General features: G+C 36.5%; 1 protein-coding gene across 1 annotated transcript; it reads right to left on the reverse strand.

Annotated features, from left to right (window-relative positions):
• Positions 1–10110: 10110 nt before the first annotated feature.
• On the reverse strand, positions 10111–17710 carry DCN (decorin; the record flags this gene model as incomplete). The annotated part of the gene is made up of 5 exons (XM_010075073.1): positions 10111–10899; positions 12006–12144; positions 15895–15988; positions 17195–17308; positions 17497–17710. Coding segments are annotated over 5 exons (756 nt in total), but the record flags the coding sequence as incomplete, so codon positions are not given.
• Positions 17711–18204: the final 494 nt, after the last annotated feature.

The raw sequence follows: 18204 nt of genomic DNA on the forward strand, positions 1-18204 counted from the left end.
AGGGACAAGCACCAACATTTCCCTCCTCCTGTGTTGATTAAAGAGAATACCCCACTTTTCAAGTATTCTTGTTCACTTCCCATAGATTTTAGACCTCTGTTTACTTAGTCTGACCATTTTTTCTCTACCTTTTTGTATTTTTTGAATTCAGTAAGCACTTAGCAATTGTACTTGAATAATTATGTATCTGTATGTTTATACACATATACGTCTGTTTGCTAAGTTGCAAACTGATTTGGACCAATAACTGGAATCAGCATCTATCCCTTTAGCTTCACAGTAGTCTTTTTCATGCTTTCTTAATATTTAAAATTACTTTTGCTTATGTAGATACTTTATGCTACAAAACAAAATAGTATTTTCAAAGATGCTGCACCTTTCTGGAATAGCAACATGAAGCTAACCTAGAGGGAATTTCTTTCCTTCTCTCTTTAAATGTGGGGTTGTAATTTATTTTGGATTGTAGGTATGGAAAATAAAACATTGCAATCAAATATTGTAACTCCTCCAAAGTCTCAGTCAGATCAGAACTCCATGTTATCAGCTGTTCAAAAATACATAAAGACAGACAAACATTGCTATGAAGGGCTGAAGGAAGCATTGCAACTGACTGAGAAGAAGGCACAGGAAAGCATTCAGATAGCAAGCAGGTAAAAGTATTCTCAATATTTAGGTAGGTCAATGCAAAATATGAATGTCACCACACTTAAAACAAAAACTTACAAGCAAATGAAGGACTTACTTCCCCTTCAGGCCTTACCTATGCTAGTAAATCACATAGTGACCCTGGCACTGGCAAGTCATTTTTTATAGTATTAATTTATTAGAAATGGCATTTCCATGATTCTAGCCTGAACTGAACAATTCCTAGCCATGGTTTGGGACTTACCACTCTCAACAGAGAGTTTAAATGAAGCCACCTTGTTTCATAGGGTAAGATAGCCTTACAGTGGCAACAGGGCTAAACCATGGCAGTTGTTCTGGAGCTGGAAGATGGTAACATTTCACTTAATAATACAGATGCAGCTTTAGACTCTGGAATATAACCTGGGCCATTAATAAGAAAATGGACATTCAGGTCCAAAGGCTTGCTTACATTAGATGATCCACAATGTGATTTTTATCAAATTATAATTTCATAATTTTCACAAAATTTATGTGTGTTTTTATGTGTGTGAGTGTGCATATGTCATTCTTGCTTTATACTGAAGTTTTGAAGAATAATTTTCAAACAAGAAACAAATATGTTCCAGAAATAAGCTGATTCTGAGCTTTAGCAGAATAATTTTTAAGTGGAAAAGATGGTTTCGTATAGAATTGCTGACACAAACTTAGCTACAGCAGTACTGGTGAGCAACACTATAATTTAGGTCATGTTCCTATCCCATAGATAACTTTGATAATATGCCTAGCCAGTTGCGGTATAGCAAATTACTTTGCTTTTATTCCAATTTCATGAAAGCAGAATGAGACCTTGTTTCCAGAGCTGAGCATTACACACTTGCAATAAATTTTCTCATGAATGGAAGGGGTTTATATTATGTTTTAGTAGTTAAATCTTTCAATTTATTATTGCACTTTTAGCACAACAATAATTGAATAACCCTGAAAGTATCTGGTGTCAGAAAACAACGTAAAGAAGGCAATCACGTTAGAAAGACCCACACCTTTTATAAAAGAGTTTTGGTGAGGCTTTCCTGATTTTCTCCTATCCTCCTGAGGTTTACTCTTCCTTCTTTCTGGTACTTAGAGAGTTTTTTGAAGCATGCAAATGTTAATGCTTGAGCAAGGCTGGTTCTGAGCATGTGTCAGCCTGCATCTTGATGTTCCCTATGTCCGGACCCATCAGCGATTTGTGCTGTCTCAGATGGGTGGCTTTTCTAGGGAACCCACATAAGCGTCATTCTTTTCAAGGAAGTGGGTAGCAGATGTGCGGGTGATAGCCCACAAAATTTTAATTCAAAGCACAGTAAAGGAAGATGTTTGCTTTACCAATGAGCATGATATCCTTCTCCTGAAAACCAACAGTAATGACTTGTCACATATTCACATGTCAAAACATTTTCGGAAGTGTACATCCCAAGGTCTTGAAAAACAGCATTTGGGCTCTTAATTCACTCAGGTGATATTGAACATTTTACTCCATGACTATGTTCTCTCAGCCTAGTAAAGGTCATCTTGCGTATGTCTGAACTGCCTGTTAAACTTGGAGCCGAGGGTGTCCTCAGGGAAGAACCCTCTTAATTCCTGCATTTCAAGCCTGCAAACAAGGCCATCGGAATAACTGGGGACTTCAGCAAGCTCTGTATGTGACCACACACCTCATTCTGGGCCCTGAGCACACCAGCAGGCTCTGATTGCCCTGACCAGCTTCATCCATGTTCTGCAGCCATGCTGCCTTCAGCCATTGCCCCAGCAGCTGTATTTAAGCTGAACCACCAGCCGTAGCTGTGTTGTGGGTATGCTGTGCCTGGTTTTGTACCTGGCATTATCTTCTTGATATCTTTGCTTGATATTGAATCTGCCTCCTCAGTGGAGATCTGTCACTGCGTGGTCGGCCAGCCCTGTTTACAGTCAACAAACCCGCTCTGCTCTTCTTCATTAGGTGCTGTGGGCCTGTGCACCTTGCTCATGAGGTTGCTGCCCCACCTTATATAACTGCTATCTCCCAGCTTGCCTTCTCTTGCACAGTTACCCTCCTTTGCTGAACCCTGTCAATAAGCTCAGGGAAAAGACAAGGACCTGAGCTTAAATGTAGTTCCTGGGACAACAAGTGATAGATGTCTAGGTAGGCAGAGGCTCTGGAAGAGTATGGTCATGGCAGCAAGAGCCTCCCAGTGTACTCAGAGGTCTGGTGCTGCATAAGAAATCACAGAATGGTTTGGGTTGGAAGGGACTTTTAAAGATCATCTAGTCCAATCCCCTGCCTTGAGCAAGGGCATCATTCACTAGATCAGGTTGCTCAAAGCCCCTTCCAATCTGGTTTTGAACACTTCCAGTGGTAGGTTTCCCACTACTTCTCTGGGCAACCTGTTCCAGTGTCTCACCACCCGTAACATAAAGAATGTCTTCCGTATATCCAAACTAAATCTACCCTCTTTCGGTTTAAAACTGTTGCCAGTTGTCCTGTCACTACAGGCCCTGGTAAAAAGTGTGTCTCTTTCTTATAAGCCCCCTTTAAATATTGAAAGGCTGCAATAAGGTCTTCCCGGAGCCTTCTCTTCCCCAGGTTGAACAACCCCAACTCTCTCAGCCTTTCTTCACAGGAGAGGCGTCCCAGCCCTCTGACCATTCTCGTGGCCCTCTCCTGGACCTTCTCTACCAGATCCATGTCTTTCCTGTGCTGACGATCCCAGAACTGTATGCACAGCTCCAGGTGGGGTCTCACGAGAGTTGAAAAGAGAGAGAGAATCACTCTCCTTGATATCCTGGCCAGGCTTCTTTTTATGCATCCCAGGATGTGATTGGCCTTCTGGGTTGCAAGTGCATGTATCTAATTTTTTATCCACTAGTATCTCCAAGTCCTTCTCTACAGGGCTGCTCTTAATCCATTTGTCACCCAGTCTGTATTGATACTGGGGCTGCCTTGACCTTCATGAGATTCACAATTGTTCATGTACTACCACACATGCCCTCATACCAGCCCAGAAGCTGACCATGAAGTGGCCAAGTGGCTAAAAAGCTCTCCTCTCTCACTTGAACTGGGATGGAGGGTGGAGAGAAGTAGGAGGCGTCCTCAGCTTCTTCCTCTGTAGGGCAAAGCTTTGATAAGTGGAACACATCTTCTCCAATTCTTATTCCTGTTGTCTTGTTCTTTTTCAGGTCTGCAAAATAATCTAAAATCACGGTGTACTTGTATTTTTCCCTAGTGTGAGCACATTCAAAAAAAGATCTAGGGAACACAACAATCCTGTGGGTCAGAATTCTGACAAGGAAGTTCGAAGGAAATATTACTCTTTCACAGTAATTTGGTCCTTTCACAGCAGTAAGGAACCTAGCTACTTAATTTTTCTATAAAAATCCCATTATCTGCATCTGTTGAACAGAAATTCACACAATCTTCTATATCTCCATGTAACCTACACGTGCAGTGGCTCCTACTCTACATCAAAAATGACTGGCATGTCTTTAAAGAACTTGATGATGGAAATTAACAGTAAAGAATAGAAGAGAAAAAAAAATACCCAGAAAGGTTAATCTTTTCCTTTCATTTTAGTGGTGGCATGGTGAAACACTAAATCACCTGAGGTTTAGAATCTCTCAGTCGCTCTCTGTTAGCCAACACCTCAAAGAGAGTGCTTTGTTTCAAGACTTCATTGCAACACATCCACTTTCTCCTTCCACATGAGAATGATGTGTATGGACAAACCTCTGAAGTATTATTCTCAGAAGTGAATAATCCTTTTGAAGCATTTCAGTTGTCTAGAATTTCTAATATAGTCAAGCAATCTTTAGAATCATTCTATCTTTCATGTCAAGATTATTTTATGCAGTTTGAAATTCCTTTTTTTTTTTTCTGCACTCTGGAATTTGGTTTATTCTTTATAATCGTTTGATTCCTGCAAAAGATTCAATACCTTGAAATTAAAAGATGGAAGGTTCCATCAGCACAATACTACATGATTAGCTTAATTGGTTCTGAGATTTCCTGTCGAAAGGGCTTTCTAACATGCATTCAGTAGCAGACACATGGTCCCTATTTTCCATGCCTTTGTTAGGATTTGAACACTTTAAAAAGTTGATGTGTGGAGAAGCACTAGCCTAATTAATCTCAATTAAAGTCTTCATCTGGAAGCAATAATGGAACTTGTCTAAACCTGAAGTTTGCAAAAATAGTAACAAAATCCTTAAGACTTTTTCATTCAAATATAATATGGAGTTTAATATCTTAGCTGAAAAATAATAAAAGGTCTAAGTATGATTTATCATAAATTCTATACTTCAATGCTGTTGAGTCAATAACATAAAGAGCTGTAAAAAAACATGGAATTTTGATGATTTCATGTTAGATATGAAAATTGTAACCATTTGTATATAGAATAAAGCTGTACATATTCTGCTGTCCATTCTGACAAATGCTAACAGCGATAAAACTATTGATTAATATTTGTGCATATAAGAAAAATATAATGCCATTTATCAGCAGAAATCATGATTTGCAAGTATTCATCTTATCTTCATCTAGGTGTGAGATAAAGACAGTACCTGGAACAATTCTTTGTATGAAACTTTTCTGGATGGAGGTGGTTTAGATAGATAGGGGTTGTTTGTTTAAAAACTGCCTTTTATATTTAGACAGTGGATGGCATCTTTTGTTTAATTTCCTTTCAAAACTGAGTCCTCAACTCTAGCTTTCAGTTCCTCTGACTGAAAACACTGGAACTATTCATATGGGTAAATGCTTGCAGATGCAAGGCCTACAATGTTTGTAATTTTCCAAAACCTTCTTCCCTGTGCTGGTTGCTGCAGCCGTACATGCGGATTCAGAAGCATGACTATCACTGCTTCTCCTCACACTGCAGATTCTCTGATTTTGTTATTAGTTCCCTTTATTTTGTATTTTTTTTTAATATTATGCTACAATCTAAAAAGTGTGTGCATGTATATATATGATTAAGGCAATACCATTTTTTCATAGTTTTGTCCTTCCTTTCTCCCACAGATGTAAGTTGATTTAAGTCCCAGTTTAAGCAGGCAGTAACAGAGCATGAACATTCTTCTGGTCTGCTGACTTAAGACACCCACACAGAGGTAATCTCCCAAGCTTTCAAGCAGCATAATGTACACAGTGAGTAAGAGGACAGCCTGACAAAGCAGTTTTGAAGAAACCACAGCTTTATATCTCAGAAAGGAAGGTGGGGAGTTTAACAGGCAGGGTAAGCAGCTCTCTGCAGCGCCTGCATCCAGACTGGTCCTCAGGTACTTCTGGTACACTGGCAGTCCTGAACTTCCAGAGCAGGAAGCATGGCAAGAGACCAAAGGCCGTTTTATGTCACTTTAAACATATCTATTGATGAATCCAGTTGATTAAGTGTTTGTGTTGTGTTTAATTCAAACACTAAAACAGTTTTTGTGCCTTTTCAGAAGGTGTATAGATATTTTGTTCTATTGCAGCTGGAGCTGCTGCAGCACTGTTGGGGTAATGTTTTATGCTAAAATTTATCAACTATTTTTTGTTCCACTATTTCAGTTTGAAGTTTATGCACTTAATATTGGAGCATCTCACAGCCTATGTTTCCACTCTAGTCTTGTGTAAACTTGCCACTAACATGCACCTTGATTTCTTTCTCTTGAATAAACTATTTCCAACTAAACTAGCACCAACTAAACCCCTTTGGTGGTTTAAAAATTGAAATGGAAAAAAACCCAAAACCCAACCACCTAGCAATAGCTTGGTAGTGACCATGGAAAACAAGGTCACTTCTTCTGAAAAAAAAAAAAAAATGCAGAGATGTAGGCCAGTCCCTGCAGTAAAATTTATTTCAGTGCAATGTGTACATTCAGAGAGTATGAGCAAAAACAGATCTATGTGCAAAGCAAGAATATTTGACAGTGGATCTGTGGATGTCCAAAAAGGCTACTAATTTCACAGCTATGCTCTCTGTTGGAAAAAAAATTAAAAAAAAAAATATAAAAAAACACACACACAAAAAAAAAAAAACAGCAGAGTAAGCATGTGAATTTGTGTAGCCTCTTTTCATAAAGGCTCATAAACATCTTTCCTCCCGGTTTTCACAATTGCTGAACAGTAACTTTGTTACTGTTCCTCAATGACACTAGATGGCACTTCAGAGTAGTGGTGGGATCAGAAAGTCTTTTGTAATCTTTTCTAGTTATTTTGCATATGATATTATGGAGGCATGACATCAATGCTAACATTGAACAAAAGCAATTTCTCAGCTTTCTGAGAATTTGTATGTATGACCGTGAAGCAGATAATACTATCTGTTTAAAAATAATAAAAAAAAAAAAGCAGAAAAATATTACAACAAAGTGACAAAGTGGTTCACTAGTAGGTCAAAAAAGCCAGGACATGGGCAAAATTGCCCATGACCCTGTGTTTAGAGGATTTGAGAAGCAGTCTGAGGAGGGAACTGAAAAAAATCTACAGGCCTGGAAATCAGAGCAACACATTGATGACAGGGATTTAAGGGTTTTTTTCCTGTGCATGTAGTTTTGGAAAGCCTAAACGTGAGGGATATCATTAATTAAGAAAAATATAAATGAGAAAAGCAAAAGAATAAATTTACAGTATTGCCATGAAACTGCAGTAAAAGCTTAAAGAAGCATCAATTCTTCAAGACAGCCTTTTAATTTCCAACTTATTTAGTCAATTCAGTAGAAGACAGGAGTATTTTCTTTTGTTAAAAACCTCTTACAGGATTTTAATTAACACTCTAATAAGATTAACAAATAGGTGAAAAATTATACATTTATATATCAAAAAAATAGCAGGAAATATTGGCCATAATTCTGAAAAGCTCTTTAAATAGGAAAAAGAGAAGTCCACATGTTTACTCAAGCATGTTCCTAAGTAGTGTGATGAATCATAGGCGTTATTAAGATGATAGAAAATACATTGTTGTCTCTAATTTGGTTATTCTGTCTTCTATATCACAGAAAGATTTTTTAAAATATTATGAGAACAATACTTTTTAAAAAGAAAACACAAGCAAGTGCTGTTATTTTAGTTTGGATTTTTTATAATTTTATTTTTGGTGGAAGCAATAAGCCTCTGTGCACCAGTTAAATTCTTCCATCATTCTTGCAGCTGAAGATCTGTCACTGCACCTTTTGATTCTCATAGCTCTTGCTTCCACCAACTTGAATATTTAGATTATTAAAATATGTTCTGTTTCAGGCTCCCTGGGGGGGGTCTATTCTCACACCTGTGAGATGGTCACACCCTTTGCCTGCTATGACCCCTCTGTGGCCCAGGGATGCAGGAAGGGATAAGATGCCTTAGGCTGTACAGGGAAATAAGGATTTTATTGCTTCATGTCTTTGAGTCCTACAGGTTATTTTGTGACTGTTTACCATCTTCACACTTTATGGAGGGATCGGAGATGCACTAGTGGACCTAAAGGCTTTCTACTTTAGCTCTCTTATTTTTTTCTGCCCTTTCTGTTTATAGTTTGTTTGAGTTCGTTCTTTCTTTCTTTCTTTCTTTCTTTTTGGTTTGTTTTGCTTTGTCTTTATGTGGAAGAGCCATCTGTTCTGTATTTATATGAAAAGTAGTTTAAAAAGTATTGGGCTTCCTGCTGCTTTGAAGTCTCTGCAGCTGCTGTATGTGGATTGAACTCAGGATAGGGTCCTGTCAGTTAGACACTGTGGGTGTGGCTGCACAACTTAGGGAAAATCAACAGTGTGTTGTTGACCTTTTGAATCTGTCATGATCTGGCTGAGGTCTCATGTTATAGGATTTACTTATTCTGTTTTATTGTGCCAGTCTGTGAATCAGGAAAGTCCTGCTATCTTGGCAGCCCCTGGTTGTTAGCAGAGAATGTATTTTATGAGGAATAGCTTGTGTTTTAGCACAGAGAGCAGCAAGCTTGGTATGGGAGATACCATAGGTATTACAGAGGAGGACTAGGCTCAGCTATTTTCTTCTGGACTTAAATTTCCTTCTGTTTTGAAAGAAAAGCCTTAGTCTGGAGAGATCTTAAAGCCACAGAAGGAAAAATTGAAAGTTGGTGTATATGCTTATATGAAGTTTTATGTAATAAGTGGTTGTTATTATTTATTGTATAAATCTCTTCCTGTATATTGTATCTGTATCTGCTCATTTGAACCGTGTACATACAAACCCCGTGGAGTTGTTCAGTCTAAGACCATGCTTTGTTCTCTATTGAAATGCCAGTGCTTAGCCTTTTGCACTAAGACTCTCTCTGAATAGTAGCAGACATCCAACTGAGAACCAAAAGGAGAAAATCTAAGTGCTGATTTTCTGAAGGGTATTCCTTCTGGTGATAGAAAGATATAATGTACTGTGAGTTTTATTTAAAAATAACACTCAGAATGTGTGAAACCCGGAAGAAAAAAGGGATGCAAATGGGGGAAATCTTTGGCTACTATATGAAGAAGATAGCTAGCAAGAGTGCAAACATTATTCTTTTGTGTAATGGCTGCAGTAATTAATACGTATTTGTAATTATTTGTTACCTGAATAAATGACAACTATAAAGAGAATATATTTATTTTCTAGGAAAAATACCTATGAATGAAAGTCTCGAAGGAAAAGAATTTCACTCACACATCTTGCTCTTACTTGAGCTATCACCATGACAAAGATGTTCAGTTTTCAAGACTTAATCATAATTAAAGTTCTGACACACTATGTTATGCTATCAAAATAGAAAATAAAAACAAACACTTTTGAGTTTGCCTGTATTACATTATTATTTAATATAAATGACATATAAGTTTTACAAATTAGAGAGATTGACCTTGGAGTATTAAGAGGCTGCAGAAGATTCTTTTAAGGTGACATTTTTATTGAGTATATATTTAGCTTTGTAGATTGACAGTAGAAATGTGCAGCCTACCTTTGATGTGCTTGTTACCCACTGGTATGGGTTGAAGGATCCCAATTTGCAGAGGGCTTCAAATCACTCTAAGAAGATACTTCTATGAATGATGTCCCAGCAATGTCCAGCTAGGCCTTGCAGTTATTTTACTTCATATTTTGCTATGCTTATGATTTTGTTTATAATCTGAATTCCACAAATTCATTAGATGGGGAGCCTGCATATCTCTACTTGACAATTAAAAACACTGTTTAAAAACAAAAACAGTAAAGGATGCTGATGAATGTACAATGCAGAACAAGTGCACAGTGAACTGCTATTATTTTTGTTTTAGATATATACATGGATTGACACCAATGACTAAACCCTAATACCATACTCTGCAAGGCAGTCTCACTGAAGTCATTAAAACTGCTCTTGTGACTAAGGTGAGAGGGATTTGCCCTAGAAAAATTTAGTCATTGAGCTCCAAACATAGGTTACAGGTTTTGTACTGCAGACTACTCATTATTTTGTTCAATAGGATTATGTTAGGCTAATCCTCAATAGCATTGCTCTAGGAGAATGGCAAACTTAAAAGAACTATGTGTACAATATTAATTTATTTTATTTTTCCCAAAATAATGACATTAGCAACAACTTTATTTGCCTCTGCTAAATAGATACATTCGGAATTAGCTTAGTATTATGGTGGATATTTTTAAACCTCCAGGGCTTGAAATAAATTTAAAGGAGGTAACTCTCATCTTCTCAAGTCTCGAGATGATTTGAGAGTCCTTTTTTCCTCTACTATTTTTTTTTTGTGGCTATAAAAATAACCTCAATCACTATTGTTTTTGGTTTTTTTAATATATCATAGCTTGACAAATATTTACTCCGAATCTCATATACAGTGGAATCTGAAAACCTGTAGCATTCAGCAAACTGAAAAATGCCACAGAAAGCATGCTGGAAAAGAAGGCTGAAATAAGTCAGTTTAAAGCACAGTTGGCAATTCTTTTTGATGGTACAACTTGTACAACTTGTAATTATTCATTTATTCTACATCAATGGATCATCTCCACTTTAAAGTGAAGTTTCTGGTATTTGGCTTTAATTGTTAGCAACAATTTTTTTCAACAGGCCTATCACAACAGGTACTTTAGCTGAAACACAACCAAACCCCATCTTTAGACATCTATTTGTAATTTCCAATCTGTACTGCAGAGCGTTCATGGATACATCGGAAGGCAGAGGGCTGGATTTCCCAGTACTGCACAGGGTTGCTGAAGAGACTCACACCGGAATAGCTAGCCTTTTTGGTGTTGTAGCCAAGAGGGCAAAAGTCGTTGATACCGATTGAAGCAATTTTGTTGTTATGAAGATAGACCACCTGAAAAGCATAGAAGTACAGAAGTGAGAAATAGAGCTACTGTGGCAAATAGGATAAATTATTTGATGTCAAGTACTTGGTATATATTGCGCAATGTTATACAGAGTAATAATATATCCTTTTTTTCCAAACAAATGCATGATTCTGCTTACCTTTTGCAGTACCTAGAGTATACCAAATTAGAAATAATTTCTACAGAAAGAGCAGAAACTGTGCAAGGCAATCTAATAATATTATTATCATCTGATCATACTGTAACCAAAAAAAGGAGTCAAAGATATGGAATTATTAATACAGTGCTGTGGTTCAGAAGCATGTGCTGTATATAAAGAATGCATTTGGTGCTAATTAGTTTCACTCCAGCTCTAATACTTTTGCTCTCATGAGTGCAACTGTACAGGACTCAGAGCCAAAGTAATCACTAATGAAGATTTAAAATAGCTGATGAATATTACTTTCCTCCAGAGTCACCTTTTCTGATGAATTTTCCTAAGCTACATGCGAGTGGTGATTTACATTTGGAAGTCTTCATTCTTTGGAGGCTTTTTTTACCATAAAATCTTAGTCCAAGGGAAGACGGATTTTAATTGGTTCCAAGAGGCCATATTTCTAGTTATCCAGCCACACAGATCTCAAAAATACTGCCGATGTGAAACATATATGGTGTCTCTTTGCCCTCCTGAAGGCATAGCTTTGTGAGATACCAAAGGGAACGTTCTTGGGAAAGGTTGTAAAATGTCACTGTGTAGAATTGAAAAAAAAAAAAATCAACAGAAGGAATGTTCTTTGAAAGCATCTTTTTAGTAAAGAGGAAATCAAAGTACACAAATAATCCTATAGTTGTTTCTTCCCCTCAGACACAAAGAGATACAAATGCACACTTCCAGATATACAGACCTCCATAGACACATCCACACAAAAATCAGAATAAGACTCTTCCTTTTGCTTGCAACTTTTCCATGCCTGTTCAACAGTTTATGAAATTTTACATTAAGTTACCTTTTGCACAAATACTGTGTGTGCTTCTGTTCAAGGCTGAATAACCACAGAGTTACCACTCAGAATCTTTCTACTATTGCTCTCTGAGGCAGTATGATAAACTTTACCTGGATATATTTGTGTTCACCCAGCCCACCAGGTACTCTGACAAGTTCATTGTTGTTCAAATGAAGCTCCCTCAGATGAGGTACATTGTTAAGAGAGCCATTTTCAACTGAAGAAATGCTGTTGAAGCTGAGACCCAATCTAAAAAAAAAAAACAAAAAACAAAAAACAAAACAAACTTAAACTTGCTAATATAACCACCTTTCTTGGGTTGATTACTTTTATACACTACTGTTGTAGAACAGACCAGGCTAATTTTCAGAATTACGCGTGAGAAACAGAGTTACCATGGAGAACTAGTTTAGATATACATATTTAAATATATTTGACATCTGACGTGGACTATCATAATTATCATTCAACTTGTGCCCATGGTACTGCATGCTTTCATGAGCTATGTGGTTAATCCCACTGTAAATATGTACTGGTATCTCCATTGGCACCAGTCTTTCTTTAAAAGCTGAATAAGTGTTTCTTCCGTGACTTTAGGGACACTGGCTGTAACTTTCTTTGTCAAAATACATAACCCAGTGTGACTAGAACTGTTAAGTTTAAATCTTCACCACGTCCTTCTAAGATGCTTATGTAGTTGGAGCCGTGTTGCAAAGTGGAAACAGGAGCTGAGTCATACATAATGAAAAAAAAGGACACAGAAGTGGGACGTACACATTACTCCTAGGTTCCAGGACAGACCTTTCACCACAAAATCATCCTTTCTGCTTTATACATCCACATTCTGGGTTTACTAGCACAGTTTATGCCCAATTTGGAAAAGCTGGTCCTATCTGTGTATTTCTGTGTTAATACTATTTTGGTTTGCAATTACAAAACTGTGGAATTTTTTCAAGAGACTCTCATAAGTCACAATGCTCTGTGTTGCAGTAAGGAATTCAGTGGTAATTCTGCAGGAGTTATCATCATCATGAGTGTTATCCTTTGAGAAAATTCTTTCTATAAAGGCTAAACCTATTTTGCTTTATCTTTTTTTCCTTTGGCAAACTTTTTTCCCATTTCTTTGATAGAATTTGGTCAGGAAGACTTCTCATTTGAAACAAAATTCTTTTTGAGTAGAATACATCAAGATTTAGCAAAGCTTGGGGGATTTGATCCTACAGAGCAATTTGGTCTGAAGATCTACAGAATGTCTGCAAAGGACTTCAGTAATGGGTACTTCTAGTAAATATCTTTAAAAGGATTGGTAAAAAAAATTGTGAAAATACTATAAATTCTTGGTTGACACATATCTAAATATATGCTGCCTACATACGCAAGCCTATAAGCAGATGTGTCACACCTAGGGAGATTAGCATGAAAAAAAGCACGTCTGACTTTCATATTGGTCTGTTGAAGCAAAAGTAACCCCTTTATACACCATAAGGATGACAAGATCCAGCTCTGGATTAGCTCATGCAGTGAAACTCTTTTAGGGAAAAAATTGGAGGACTTTGTAGAAATATGGATCTAGCTCCCATGAGCAGTGAAATTACATGTAATTGCATCTCATCTAAATGTGTTCTGAACAAACTCTCAGTCACTCCCGGCTATGTTTACAAATGAAATGAGACAGCATTAGTGTGTAAAATACAGAGTGATTAAGAGTGTTAGGAAAGAATATGGTATTCGTCTCTCTTCTTTTTCCCATGGGAACAAAAAGGGAAGAATTTGAAAAATCACCTTTACTTACTATATTAACATACCTTTTCCTTTTATTTTAGTGAATATGTAACATATTTCCAGTGTTTTAGCTTACCTAGTCACAGTGTCCTAAATCATTGAATAACATAATCAAAAACATATCTAAAATCTAAGAAAATCTCAAATGTTTTTTCACCTTCTTTTGCCTCCAACATCCCTGCTTGCCCATTTCCACTTTTTTGTTATATGCCCTTTAAGACACTTCATGTTGCTCAAGATCATCGTTACTCAGGGCTTGATGCAACTTCCACTGTATGGAGCTAGATCTCTTTAGTAAATTTTAATAGGCTCTAGACTTTAATAATATCAGTTATGTAATGTGTATATCCTCCTGTGGAGCTCAAGAGTAATTTTACAAGGAAAACAAATAAAAAGGACAATTATGAGCTTTCTGCTAGAACTCAAGAATGCAAAAGAAAATGAACAGTAGATCTACACAAAGCTCTTCTACAGTTCAAAACACCTTAACACAGTCAGAAAAATGACCTTTTTCTCAACGCCTAAGTGTGCTTTAGGTCAGCAATTAGACTGCTGAGCATGTGTTGACATGATCCAGGAGCAGAGTGGTCTGATCCCATACTGATGTTCCTGAAGTCTTACACGTATAAAGAAAAGCTACTTTTCAGTAGCTTGTTTCTGTGATGCAAGGGGCATTCTGACCCTTAGATTTACCCTGTAAAACTTGGTACCTGCTCTGAGCAGCTCCACATTTCCAAAACTCAGTCAACAGAGTATCTTGCTTCTCCGTGCAGTACAGTCACAATGGAAGCAGACCAAGGTTAGATATTTTTAGCAGTCTATCAGCACTTGTTGCATAAAACTTTATGTCTTAAGAAGGCCTTCCAACAATATTGTCCATGTGATGTTGCTTGTAGCATTTTCGAAGTATTAATGTGAAAAAGCAGAAAAACTGGGTCATCTGCAGGACAGCTGACACACTTTCCCCAGTAAAGTAAATACTCTCTACCTGAGTAGTTATGATCTTGTTCTGGTTTTGGAAGTTTTCTTTATCATTTCTCTGGAGAATGTTACATTTTATACTAAGCCTCTGTCACTATCAGTAACTGTTTCATAGTTCCCTAACCCATAAATATGGTATTCTTATCTTTTCATTAAAATCCAGGAGCAGACTTTTTTTGAGTGGGGATGAATCAAATATGAACATCAAACGTGAATTGAAGTGCCTTATTTGACAAGCTCTAGAAAGCTGTTCTAAGCCTTATCAAGCTGGAATTGCCAGATTCAAAATACCTATTAAGTTACTACATACCTCATTGCACTAAATTGCTTTCCAAGATACTATAAACAGTGGTAAATCTAACTCCTGTTGCTTAGTAAATATTTCTTTGATTTCTGTTTTCTGCCTTCATTATGACAAGCAGAATGATTGAGATGAAGAACCAGGAATTAGATCTAGTAATCTGACCAGTGATCTTTTAGATCAATTTCACTTCCATTTTCATACAAAAGTTTTGAAGTATCATAGTATTAAAATACCTTGTATTAAAGGCCTGTTTTACTATTTTAGCATGTTATTTATTGTGAACTGATTCACAAATAATTCTGTATTTCTGTAACTAGTCTTCTGGAATTTTTCTTATGTTTTCCTACAGTTAGAGAAACTTATTCAGCAACATATTCATGGATTAGAAAAATACAAGCACCCTGAAAAACTGACCCTTTTTCATTTATATTGTATGATTACTTTTTTGTCATGTTCTTGGACTCATTGCAGACTTGCCTTTCTTGAGAAACAGAGAAAACACTGTTGCAATCCCGTGTGCTTTTTTCTTCAGTTTCCAGAGGAAATTGCATGAGCAATGCAGTGTCCAAAGAAAACTGTATAAACCGTATAAACTAATGATGGACATACAATGAAAAGGGCATGACATCATTAAAAAATCTAATTACTCTTTTAATATTTTTTTTTCTTTTTTTTTTTAAATCAGAGAAACAGTTGTCCTGGGCATACATCACTCATAATTAAAAACAGACGGAAAGTGTTCTCAGAAAAAAAAAGAAGTGTTTTGTTCTCTTAAGTCAGTACACAAGTCCTTAGAAGATTTATCCTGGTGAGTTACATTCTGCTTCAATGATGATAACATTCATGAAGCCAGAATAACATTTTCTACTTGTGTGTGTGGTGGTTACAATTTCAACTTATGTCTTATGTGAAAAGAAAAAACGAATTCTTACTTTGACAAGTTGATGAGTCCAGACAGACCATCAGCATCGACTTTGCTGATTTTGTTGCCATCAAGGTGAAGTTCAGTAAGGGATGGGGGAAGGCCTGAAAGAGAGAACACCATCAAATTACTTCTGATAAAACTGAATTATCTTTTTTTAAAGGACTAGTGTTATATCGAGGCTGTTTGACAACAAGAGAAAGATTTTTACTAGACATGGCTAAGAACAATTCATTGAATGAAACAAGGAACTTTCACTGTCAGGGAAACTGAAAACAGCTAACAACAATTTATTTAGAATTAAATAAGATGAAGCTCCTAAGGTCATCATAGAATAGTTAATTTTTAAAAAACAGCTAAATGAAATTCTTCCCAGATATAAAATCTAGACTTCGTATTATGTAAATGGGACGTATATAATACTGCAAGAGAGAGCCTTCATTTTAGCCACACTAACCACATATGTAAATCTACAAACATTTGTCACCTAAATATTTAACAAATAGCAGCAGAAAAGGAGATTATAAAGATGAGGGCACAGACTAGTTTGCATGTTAGGTAGAGCACATACTAGTTTTCAAATTCTGTTTATCAGAGAACCAAATATTTTAACTATCTGAGGTCCCTCAAAGAAACATCCAAAACAGGAAATGTGAGAAGAAAGAAATAGCAACTAGTATTAACTTTCGAAAACTTTCCAGCTATTTCAAAACAATCTGCTGTCTGAAGTATGAATATATTGAATATAATTTCCTCTGGATTGGAATAATCCTGTTTTGTTTTGTTTCATTGTTTTCTAATGGGTTATGTTGATGTTGTTCTTATTTTGTAGCAATCTGCAATGAAGTGGTTTTTAAAATAGCAAATGTTTCTGTTTTGTATAGGAATAGTATTTTTGGCTTCAAATCCACAGTCTTGTGGAGGCCTGATTTTATGCTTGTAGAACTTCACTTAATTCTACATGAGTTTATATCTGTATAATGCTCATCAGGCTCACAAACCAGGGTTGGAGGGGGAAAACATTCTTCCACTTTATTTTTCAGCAATGCGACAAGACAAGCAAAATAACATAAAATGGCTTACTTTTGACAGTAAACCTCTTGTGTAGCTTCTCATAATAGGAAAGACGAAATTTTCCAAACCAACAAAAGTCAACAGACCAAAAAATAAACCAGTCAAGCAACAAATACTCTAAGGACTGCCTCAAAAACCTTTCATAATCTTTCTTTCTTTTTTTTTTTTTTCCAATTGGCCAGAAGTCACTATATTATACTTTTGCAAATCTCTGAAATATTAATTGAATTTCTTACCTTTTGGGATGCTAGTAATGTTGGTGTCCGCAATACGGATGTAGGAGAGCCTCTTCATCCCCTGAAAAGCTCCATTTTCAATGCCTGAACTCTTGATTGGATTGGTGCCTAGTTCTGCCAACAAAACATGGTTGTGAGCTGTGCTGAAGGGTAGGTACCTATATCCTTCAGGTCAAAGCTAATTTGGAGGTACAATTTATTGGAGGATTTCTTGGCTTTCTACATAAAAACACTGGCTGAACTAAAAACAACATCTTGAAAAAACACTGAGTTGATTTTTTAATAATTTTTCATGCTCGTACCTAAGACAATCACTTGATTCAGTCCGTTAAAGACAGCTTTCCTCAACTTGGTGATCTCATTCTCATGAGCCCGTATCTCCTGAAGAGACTTCGGCATGTTTTCTGGGAGTTCCTTCAGGTTGTTCTTGGACAGGTAAAGTCTTTCCAGTTTCTTCAGAGGAGCAAAAGCTAATGGGCTTATTTTGCTGATTTTGTTGTTAACAAGGATCAATGCCTGTGGAGCAATAAGGAAGGAGATCTCAGATGACCACTAGGAAAATTATTTTAGGAATGAAAAATCTTAAAATTATTATTCTTTTCTAGTGTCTTTTGATGTCTTTTGATGACCACTCTAGCAAGCTGAAGAAAATGCAGTTCAATGCTAAAACAAATAGATTAAGAACTTCCAAAACACAGAAAGATAAACAAGGCCTACATTAAAAATACAAGTGTTATTTCATTGCTGAGGTATATGCCGCTTCTGTTAATATTCATAATTTGTACTTGAGAATAAGCATAACCCTTCCACTTGAAAGCTTTGAAGAACAAGTCATTCACATAAAACCAACATTATCGGGTTTTGGGTTTTTTTTAGTCTAGTTTTGTTTATTCTGAGAATACTGTCATACCTTACCGACCATCACACAACCATCCTAACCAGTTTTTCCTTAACAGAAGGAATGAATCAATACAGTGAAGGCACAAACTAGCTTAATAAAAACATGCAGA

Source organism: Pterocles gutturalis, unplaced genomic scaffold, assembly GCF_000699245.1.
Source record: "Pterocles gutturalis isolate BGI_N339 unplaced genomic scaffold, ASM69924v1 scaffold6282, whole genome shotgun sequence".
NCBI lineage: Eukaryota > Metazoa > Chordata > Aves > Pterocliformes > Pteroclidae > Pterocles > Pterocles gutturalis.